The 10,533-nt window shown below is 52.6% G+C and overlaps 2 protein-coding genes across 3 annotated transcripts; both read right to left on the bottom strand.

Moving 5' to 3' along the window:
* Positions 1-413: 413 nt before the first annotated feature.
* On the bottom strand, positions 414-4,425 carry Lcn5 (lipocalin 5). The gene is made up of 8 exons (NM_024136.1): positions 4,286-4,425; positions 3,929-4,065; positions 2,347-2,426; positions 1,752-1,856; positions 1,496-1,597; positions 1,382-1,407; positions 1,084-1,109; positions 414-515 (listed from the first exon to the last, which is right to left on the bottom strand). Exons 1-7 carry the CDS (start codon positions 4,379-4,381, stop codon positions 1,089-1,091), a joined length of 567 nt encoding a protein of 188 aa, NP_077050.1. The 5' UTR covers positions 4,382-4,425; the 3' UTR covers positions 414-515; positions 1,084-1,088.
* A 2,410-nt stretch (positions 4,426-6,835) lies between these two features.
* Positions 6,836-9,824, bottom strand: Lcn8 (lipocalin 8). Of its 2 annotated transcripts, NM_001128183.1 has the most exon segments (7): positions 6,840-6,952; positions 7,506-7,531; positions 7,624-7,713; positions 7,794-7,898; positions 8,200-8,270; positions 8,694-8,824; positions 9,710-9,824. In NM_001128183.1, coding segments are annotated over 7 exon segments (528 nt in total). In that variant the 5' UTR covers positions 9,803-9,824; the 3' UTR covers positions 6,840-6,940.
* Positions 9,825-10,533: the final 709 nt, after the last annotated feature.

The raw sequence follows: 10,533 nt of genomic DNA, 5'->3' as shown, positions 1-10,533 counted from the left end.
GCCTGAGTCAGTCCATCAGTGTGCGGACCCTGATCCAGCTATGTGAGCTGTGTCCCTTGCAGGGTATTCACAGAGAAATGCAATGCGTTCCCATTCAGCAGGGCCACTGTGGGCGTGTACGGAGCCTGCACAGGGGGCCTGGCCCTACACGCTCAGCTCTTCCCCTGGAAGCTGGAAGTTGTGGTCTCTGCCCATAAAGACAAATTTGTGGGCAAGATAATGCCAAGGCAGCAGTGCTGGCGTCAGCCCGGGCATGCTGGCTGCTCGGCTGGTGGGCCTTGGCTGACTGCCATGGCTTCTTCATGACCGAGAAAGACAGTCATGGGATTGGAGGGATCACGATGCTCTAGCCCACTCCTGCCCCTGCAACCCATCTGTCCTCATTCCCTCTGCCCTCAGGAAAGATGCCGGCAGCGGGTGGTAGCAAGCTTTATTTTGCACAGGTGTGGGGACCCCTTGGGTAGGGAAGGAGAGGCCAGGTAGGCCGAGCTGCTGCTTCCTCCTCAGATCCATCCCTGTAGGCAGAAGAAGCAAGCTCAGAGCCGTGTGTGGCCTCCAGGGATCCTGGCACCCACTGGCCAGGGTCACAGCCTAGGCTCCTGTCGTCCCAGAAGCTGGCTTTGGCAAAGCCTTGATTTGTCTATCTGAAAAATGAGTCATATCTAGGGAGTAGGTTATGGTAATGAGGTCACACTGGTGGTGGATGAGCACAGTGCTGGTGTAGAAAACCCTAAGATATCCAACAGGGTCCATTCCTCCCCATGACCCCCCCAACCCCCGCCAGCACGTGAAAGGACAGAATCAGGAAGTAGTCCATGCTGAGCAGAACAAGGGCCATACCAGCCGGCTCTGTCCCAATGTCCACAAGCTCGCCTATCCACCCACCCCCTTCCCTCTAGGACTTAGCCTGACAGCTTGGTCTCATGTTACAGACGGCGTCTCTTTCCAAACCACAGCCTCTCTGGAACTGTCAAGCAGTGCCGTAGGGCATCCTGACCAGAGGACAGGTATACACACCACCGGGGCCAGGATCTCGTGTCAGAACACACAGGCTGCAGTTTAGAATGAAGGATGCGTGCTCACCTGCTTCAGGGCCTTGATTCAGCAGCCTGGAGGGCGAGGCAACATGAAATGAAGGCAGGAGAGTGCCAGACCCCACCACCGAGGCTTCACCTGGCTGCTGTGCCCAGAGGGGACACCTGAGGCCTCTCGGCCCTCTGGCAGCCTAAGCTCTGGAACTTGGATCTGCCCGCTCCAGGAAGTGTGATCAGACACACTCCAGCTCCCCTCAGACACCAGACCAGTGTAAGTGGTCCTTTGCCAATGTGACAGAAAGGAGCCCCCGCCCACCCCGGGTGCCCAGCTTCATTCAGGGACTCACCGATTGCAATACCTTCACACAGGTTACTGTGGACAAAAGCCAAGTGAAAGGGCCGCACAGGCTCGGGTCTGGTCCATCCCTGGGAAGCCCTGACCCCAGTGAGGCCCTACTCACAGTCATGCTTGAGGATGTATAGGTCCGTTTCTGAAAAGCCATGGTCCGAGGTTATCTTCCGGAAATTATAAAGGGCTTCCCCATTGTCGTCCAAACTCCGGCCTGCAGGTGAGATGGGACAGGGATTCTATATCACAGACATTCTCCCTCCCTGATGTAACCTTGGGATTCTCTCCTATCCCCACCCCAGACAATGAGATGAGGCATAGGGGAGTTACCCTCACCCCACCCCCAGATAAGTCTAGGCTGGACTTACTGTACAGTTTCATGGTCCGATGGACTGCCCCAGCCACCAAAGAGGTGATATCAATTATGGCATAGGTCAGGTAGTCGGTGGCTTCAACAACAACTTCTTTCTTTCCTGGGAACAGAGGAAAATTCCCTCTCACCTGCTTTGTCGGGGCTCTCTGTTCTTAGCTGTGCTTCTGCTCGGGACATACTCTCACACAAGCCTGTACCTGCAACATACTGGGACAGCCTGGAATGGGCCATGAGAATCCAAGTGACTTTCCGAATAAGAGAGGAGGGCAGGGATCCCCAGGGACCCAGAGAAATGAATACTGAATCACACCTAGGATTTCAGAGAGGAGGCTGCCAAAGCCCAGGCAAAGACATTAGAGGCTGAGGCCAGTGGCTGCAGGAGCACCTGCCCAGGTTCCTGGCATCTGGGGATGGCACTGAGCTCACACCCTTGCAGAAGATCAGACAAGATACACCAGACAGCACCCCCAGTGACACAGGGTCCTTCCCCAACCCCATCCAGAACAGTGGTAGGTATATATCGAAAGTAAACCAAAGTGCCCAGAAGAAGCCACAGCATCCACCAATCTCAGGATAGATAGCATTCTTGCCTGATAGTCTGGTGACCTGAAACTTCGCCGGACCATCCCCCTCAGTAGCTGTAACCTTCTCCAGCACACAGTGGTCCTCACTACAAAGACAAGTAAGGCAGGCCAGCCTGTAATCCCACCACAGGAAGGTGAGGGTACTGAGTCAAAAGGATTGCAGTCTGAAGCCAAGTTGGGCTATATACCTAAGTCAGAGCAGCCTGGGCTAGACAGACAGACAGAGGAGTGTGGGAAAGAATGAAAGGAAGGAGAAGGAAGACAGGAGAGTACCGGCCATCTGCCTACCAGGCCTTATAATACATGCCCCGAGGGAGCAGGGTGTGTGACGCAGGAGTCCAGAGACGAGCCACATACAGCTGGCCTAATGTCTTCTGAGCCTGTGAGCCCAGAGGACAGGACCCCTACCCAGTGGCTATCCAGGGAGATGGAGCTGGAGTAACAAGAGGAAGTGGTTGTAGAAATATGTCCCCAGTGATCCCGCCTGAAGACCTACTAACCAGTGCTGAGAATCGGTTTGCGCACCTGTCTGAGGGATAGTCTAAGAAACGGGGTCACACTCATGTCTGAAGGAACAAACGCACTAAGGGACCCACTCAGTGCCACCGAGGGACACACTGCTATGGATAAGCCATCCGGGAACATGGAGACACACATCTGAGAGACAGACTTGTTGAAGCGAAGAGACACACATCTGGGGGGAGAGTTCCTGAGGAGCACACTTGGTGGTAGAGGGACATACATATTTAGGAGCAGAGGAGCAAAGAGACATATGTGAGGTCCATAGTCTCTGAGTAACACACAGCTGAAGGACACAGTACTGAGGTGGAGAGACATGTTCGGGTCTGAAGGACCCGTACTCTGAGAGTCAGGGACGTACTCTGGTACAAGCACATCCATCTTGTGGGACACACATTAAGGTGACAGGATGCATATCTGAGGGTACACGCTCTGAGAACCACAGTTATGTACATCTGAGGACACGTTCCCTGGGGATAAGGGACATGCATGGCTGAGGGAAACAAGTACACACATCCGAGGGCCACTCTGGGATAGAAGTACACACTTTAAAGGGACACTGTGAGAACAGGGATGCACACATGTCTTTGTGGAAGGATGTGCCTTCAACTTGTGGAACTCGAAGTTGTCTCCTGGTCAATCAATAACACTCGAACTTTCACACTGCTGGATTGAGTTCCAAGATGACTCAGGTCAACCTTGCCTCACTTCTCAGGCCTTGACATCTGTCAGTCAGAGGCTGGCATGACTCATGACCCTAGAGCTAGGAAACTGGACCTTAAGGCTGTCTGGTTAGTCACTTGCTTTGCTCAGAGTCCGGGGTGACAGTCTGAGGTTAAACACCTAACATGATCATAGAGTTGGTCACTCCTTAAACTGACTTGATAGACAATGGGACACTCACGATGCCAAAGATGTCTGGTCTCATCTGAAACAGTTGCCTCCCCGTCCGCTTCCGCAGCTGAAGCTGCAGCACAGACATGGGTAGAGGCATCTCTGGGGAAGGCCTACAGCACTGTACCGACTGCTCCAACTTCCCTCTATGGCTGTAGTCAGAGCCCTAACTCACCTGTAGTAGGTGGTGGTCAGAGCCAGAAGGTTCTCTTTCAGCTCGACCACCATGGCTCCCATCTTCTCCTCCTTGTGTGCCAAGCCAGGTGTACCCATCTTGGAGGCAAAGGCAATCTCATACCAGAAGCCTAAAAACTGGGGGTAGGGAGTAGATAAAGGAACTGCCCGGGTGTGCCATCATTCAGGACCTGGGACCCGGGAATCATTCTCTCCCCCTCCTTTCCAAGGGATGCAACAGTCTAGAAAGGTCTAGGAGCAAAGGGTTCCCCACACGGTAGAGCATTGAAGATTGAATCTCAGCAGGGCCCAATCCCCATAAAAAGCACTGACCCTGGCCCACTGTAACTGTGACTACCTTGCTTATGTCGAAGTCCTTCACCACTGCACCCTCTGTGCCAGCTGCCAGCCCCACACACAGTCCCAGCAAGGCGAAGGGCATGATATTCTCCATATGGATAGCAATAGGACACACTGGCTCCCCAACCAGAAGCCACAGCCTTTGGCTCAGAGCCTCTGGACTTTATATCCTTCCCCGTGGATACTTGGAATAGGCATAAAGGTTCTCATTGGGTGGGTTGGAAGCACACTGTAAGCCAGCCAAGTGGATCACCCACCTACTAGATAGCAGGGCCTCGGGGGAACGCCTCCAGGGTACACAGATCTTGCCTCTGGGTGTCTACTCATGTATGCATCTGTCCATCCACTCAGTGATTGAGCTGATTCTTTTCAGATACATGTGGGTGACAGAGCCGGTTCCACCAAGGCCCCTTGGCAGGCTTTGGTCATAGGCACAGAGCAGCTAAAGACCTGATAGGGGCACAACTGTGGCAGCCGTAGCAGGTGACCCTGGCATCAGAGGCCTGGAGATGGCAGGGCAGGTCTAAGAGCACTGGAGCCATGCATGACTGAATCTGTTCAGCTCTATGTCCAGCAGACTGAGACTCTTAGGAGTGGGTTAGAACACTGTAATCCCTCCAACCCCACCACTGTCTTTCAGAGTACTTTGAAGAAGCCATGGCAGTCAGCCAAGGGTCACCAGATGAGCAGCCAGCATGCCCGGGCTGAAGCCAGCACTGTTGCCCTGGCATTATCTTGCCCACAAATTTGTCTTTATGGGCAGAGACCACAATTTCCAGCTTCCAGCTGAGTGTGTAGGGCCAGGCCACCTGGAGTCCTCAGCAAAGAGACAGCCTCTTGTGATATCACACCCTAGGGGCAGCTCAGGTCCCGATCCTTCAGGGCACAGACAAGGATAGGGGAGTATTGTCAACTACAGCCAGTGTTCAAACTATAAGGAGAGAGAGAGAGGACCCGGGGAGAAGGCATGGCAAACAGTTAAGGACTATAAAAATGATTCAGGGCTATAAGAATGTAGAAAGGGGGGCTGGGGATTTAGCTCAGTGGTAGAGCGCTTACCTAGGAAGCGCAAGGCCCTGGGTTCGGTCCCCAGCTCCGAAAAAAAGAACCAAAAAAAAAAAAAAAAAGAATGTAGAAAGGGACATCTAATGCAGACAGAGGTGACGGCCCACTGGATCTTCTAGCTCAGCTTGTGGGCCGATGCACCCTCTTTCTTCCTGACAGAAGCCAGTGTTCCCAGCTCTTCTTAAAACCAGTCAACCGGCTGTTCTGAGGTAGCCCAGATCAAGTCAGGCGACCACTAGGGCTGCGCCAGACTCCTTCCCACCTCAGCCAGCCCCAGAGTAGCAGCCAGGCCTCTCTGAAAACCTCAAACGAATGTTGGGTCTGTTCAGAACTGAGCTGTCCTGATGCTGACACTCTCATGCTAGAATTTGTGATTTGGAAGTGATCCCTGAAGTCCAATAAAGTAAGCTCTGGGACCTCTGGCACCAAAAGTTTTGTGGGGGGCTGTATAACCAGGAGTAAGGATCTGTATCTTAGAAAGTCCCTGTGGCTCTCTGCTTCCTGTGTACAGACAAAATGTGAGCAGTCACTTCGCCGTTCCTATTTCTGTTATGGAATCTTGCTCTGAAGTTGTCAGCTAAAATAAACTACTTCCTTTTCATGTTAAAAAAAAAAAAAGAAAGAAAGTCCCTGTGCAAAAAAAGAAAAATGAAAAAGGAAAGAAAGGAAGGAAGGAAGGGAGGGAGGGAGGAAGGAAGGAAGGAAGGAAGGAAGGAAGGAAGGAAGGAAGGAAGAAAGAAAGAAAGAAAGAAAGAAAGAAAGAAAGAAAGAAAGAAAGAAAGAAAGAAGAGTGTTTTGATCAAACAAACAAACTGTTCAGGATCCTGCTAACTGGAGGCTGCCACACCTACCCTCAAGATCCAGACAGTAGCCATGGCAACCCCTTTGCCATCTCCAGAAGGTAACGCCAGATACTGGGTACCGGCTTCAGGAAGGAGTCCTGGCACGGACTCGATTCTGCCCTCTGAAGGGCAGCTGCCCAGCTGTCTAACGGAGACAAGACACTTCAGAGGTGTCAAGTAGAGACAGGGCAGAGGTGCAGCCGACAGCCGACAAGGTGGGCAGAGGGAGGGTCAGAGGCCCCGTGATAGCCCGAGTCACACATTTCTCTCCTGGAGGCCATGCTTCCAGCATGGTCTTCACCCTGAGGCAGCCTTCCTGAGGAGCATCTCTCTGCTTCTCCTCTGCCCAGCTGCCCACAAAGCTCCAGACTGCTGTCATTCTTGCTTGTAGCATCCTGGGGTGCCATCAGCATTTATAAGCAGGAGTGACACTGTCACAGAATGAGAGGGGGACACTGGGACCCACTCCCCAGGACAGGGTGGAGCAGGACCTTTTCTCACGGGAGTACAGCACTGGCTGCCCTGTGGGTGAGGCATATTTACAAGCATTCCCAGAAAATGTCAGCTTGTTCCCTCTACCTGGGCCAGAGAAGCGTTCTGCTGCCACTTCCCCCACCCCACCCCCAGGAAAAATACTGGGCAGCATTTGGCAGCAGGATTTATTTGGAGCAGGTGCAGAGGCTCTTCAGCAGGAGCAGAGAGGCCAGATAGGTGGGGCTGCAGCCATAGGCCTGGGCAGAAGCAACTCAGACAAGTCCCTGCAGACAGAACACCAGAGCTCAGGGCCATGCATGGCCTCCTGGTACCCCAGCTGCCTGGCTTGGCAAAGCATGGTTCTCTGAGCCTTGGAGTCTCTATCTGCAAAATGGGTTATAGTGTCAACCTCTAAGGCATGGGCTGTGACAGCAAGGTTGTATAGATTGCGGGTTAGCATGGTGCCAGACACAGGAAACCCCAAAATATCTAAAAGAGCTGAACACACCATCACACTGTCAGGACATGAAGGTACAGAGGTGGCCAAAACCCTGAAGAGCCTTGCTGTGCAGAACAATGCAAACAAGGAACCTCTCTTCCCCAACCTAGTTCTGTCCCATACTCAAGAGCCCAGCATGACAGCTTGGGGTCACATAGCAGACTGCTCTTTACAAAGACTACAAAATGGATGCATCTGAAGCTGCCAGGCGGGGCTGTTGGTTGTCTTGATCAGGGAAGGGATGGACCACCCTTCCTTTCCAGAGTAAGGATCCAGTAGTACCAGCAGGGGCTTCATGGGAGCCGAGCTGCAGTGTAGACCAAGGGTAGTGGGCTTACCTCTTTCAAGAGCTCAGCACACCTCCCTGCAGAATGGAACAGTATTAGCACAGTTAGGGGGCCTCGGACACCATCATAGGGGCCTGATACAGCATCCTCCCCAAGATGCTGTCCTCACCATGTCGGGCCAGCATGTAAAGGCCTTGGTCTGCTGTCATTTCCCGGAATCTCCAGAAGCCTGGCTCATCCTCATTCTCAAGGCTCCGAGCTGTGGGGCACCACAGTGTTGGGCTGGCAGCCTGAATGAAGGCGGTTGCAGGGCAGAGCCCCAGCCCAGGCTGTACTTACTGAAGTACTTGAGCACATGGAAGTTTGTACCCTGCCAGAGCACGGACAACTTCAGGATGGTGTAGCGCTCATAGTCCGTGTCCATCACGTGGATCTCCCTGTTGCCTTCAGGGGCGTCAATGGCAGGCAGGATTAAGGAGGTTTGCTCAGACATGAACACACCAGGGAGCAGACCTAGAAGGCTGGGTCTGCAGAGTCTAACTCCTTTCTGTTTCTGCCTAGTGCTGGGACCTGCCTGTGACATCTGAGAGGACAACTTCTGAAGGTCAACCCAGTACACTAGTAGAGATGAGGGGCCTGGGGTCCAGGGCCTGAGAATCCTAGGAAGGGCAGGCACAGAGAGCAAGGCCAGGGGAGATGTCCAAGCTCAGACAGCTGCCTTTAGCAATAAGGCAACAGTACTTACCAGGAAAAGCAAATTCCCCTACAGCGTCTCTTTCTGAACCCACTGATCTTTCTGTCATACAACTTCCTGAGCTGAAAAACAACATAGATGTTTGTTAAGAACCTGCCAGCCTGCATTCCACCTGCTGGGCACAGGTGCTGTCAAGCTCATGACCATGCTGGAGTCTAGGGTCCATGCAGAAGGAGCCATTCATGGGGCAGAACTGCCCCAGCCTCTCACCTGCAGAGAGTCAGGTAACTACTACCAGTCACACTCTCTTGTAAAGCAATGGGGCTTTATCTAAAGTCCTTGCTTATGTTTTGGCAGAAAGGCAGATCCAGGAGCCTGAGATCTAGCTTTGGGGCTGGAGGACCCAAGCACATAGACATGGAAAAGGCTAGCCCACATACTGATGATCTCACCACTATAAGAGGTATAGCTTTGTCTGTATTCAACTACGTATTTGGCTCTTCCTTCCCAGCAGGCCACATCCCCCAGTGACCCACGCCTCTTACCTGTTGTACACGGCTTTCACAGTGACATTCCTCCCACTGAAGGTAAGGAACAAGCCTTCTACCCTCCTTTGAGCCTTCAGCACCAGGTTTTGGTCAGAAGCCACAGCTACTTCCTTCCAGAACCCTGCGATCTAGAGAACAGAACTAGAGGTAGCCCTGATTCTGCACAACCAAGCCAAACTAGGTCTCCAGCACCTGGGCGGTAGAGGGCGTTTGAGGGACACTCGGGCAGCAGTGGATGGGCTTGAGGAGCAATCCACAGTCCTCGGCCGAGTTTTCCTTCCCAGGGACCTTCCAGGACACCAGACAGCAATGTTCCTTCCAGAAGATGCTGACACAAGGTTTGCTCCTGGTTTGTCACTCCTGACAAAGCTTTCCAACAGGTGTGTGGGGAGCAAGTATCCCGGCATCCAGCTTTCACACTGAATGAAGCACAGTTCTACTAATCTCAGGCTCCCTGAGATCATGACCTCCCAGAGTGGCAATGTTCTCAGAGCACAGGACATCACCTGAAACTTTTAGAAACTCATTGCTGTTAAAAGAGAAAAGAATCTGTGTCCCCCAAAGCCTGACCCCTCTGAGTTTAGAGTGTGAGTCTGGAAATCTCAGGAAGGATGGGGGGTTGGAGCATAGAAGGAGGAATTCAAGCAACGAGCTGTCTGCTCTGGAGAAGCCCTCTTAGGAACCCTAGAACCAGGAAGCAGGAAGGGATGCCAAATCTGTAAATCACCAAGGACCCTGAGGTGACCGGCCTGAGGACAGCAACTACTGCCTCAGGACAGGTGGCCCATGAGAGAACTCAGGGAGGGGAGAGATCCACAGAGCTCAGAGCTTCACTAAGGACTCACTCTGACTGCTGTCTTAGGGATGGAGGCCTCAAGACTGGGTCCAGCCCCTGCCAGCTAGGAGTTGGGTGGAAGGGAAGAGAGACTTCCAATGGTTGTGCACTCTGTTCCCTCCCTGTCCAACTTCCCATTAAGCCCCAGCAGTGCCTCGAGGCAAGAAGAAAGAGCCACCTTCTCTGGAACCAGCTCCACCCTGGTAGACTCTGCCTGCAGCAGGAACTCCAGGACGAGTCTGCAGACGACAACCAGCAGCCTGGCTTCCATCTCAGGGCCTGGCTTGTGGCTTCTGTTTATGGAAGGCAGGAGCTTATATTTGGAGAGTGTGCAACCACCCAGACAATGCCATTGGGCAATGCTCAGAGACTCAGATTCTGCTCGAATGCTATCAACCCACATCCAGAGAGGGATCGGACCAAGCGAAGACAGTAGTCAAGCTGTCTCCGTCCTAGCATGTGGACCATGCAGTAAGACTGCACCAACCAAATCCGGCACCACCCTCTGAGCTGTGACCTGGGCACCCCACTATTCATCCCGGTTTCTCCATTTGTTACAAGAACTTTAAAACAATGACAAAATAGTGAACTGGACAAGGAGGATTGACTCTGACCAGGAACCTCACATCTTGCAACATCCTGCACTCCCAGGACCACCCTCCAGTCTGTGTGTGTGTGTGTGTCTGTGTCTGTGTCGTGTCTGTGTCTGTGTAGGTAGTGTCCATGTCTTTGTTCTTGTTGGAAGAAGGCGTACATATATTCACATGGATATGGAAGCCAGATTTCAACCTCAGGTGTTGTTCCTCCAATACAAGTCACTGTATTTTCCTTGGTTAGTTAGTTAGTTAGTTAGTTAGTTAGTTAGTTAGTTCATTGGTTGGTTGGCTGGTTACTTATTTTTTGAGACAGAGTTTCTCACTAACCTGGAGCATTCTGAGTAGTCTAGGCTGACCAACCAGTGAACCCCAGAGATCCCCCTACCTCTGTCTGCCCAGCACTGCA

This window comes from Rattus norvegicus, chromosome 3, assembly GCF_021556685.1.
Source record: "Rattus norvegicus strain SHRSP/BbbUtx chromosome 3, alternate assembly SHRSP_T2T, whole genome shotgun sequence".
NCBI lineage: Eukaryota > Metazoa > Chordata > Mammalia > Rodentia > Muridae > Rattus > Rattus norvegicus.
The sequence above is the reverse complement of the archived record's forward strand: the minus strand, read 5'-3'. Positions and strand labels throughout refer to the sequence as shown.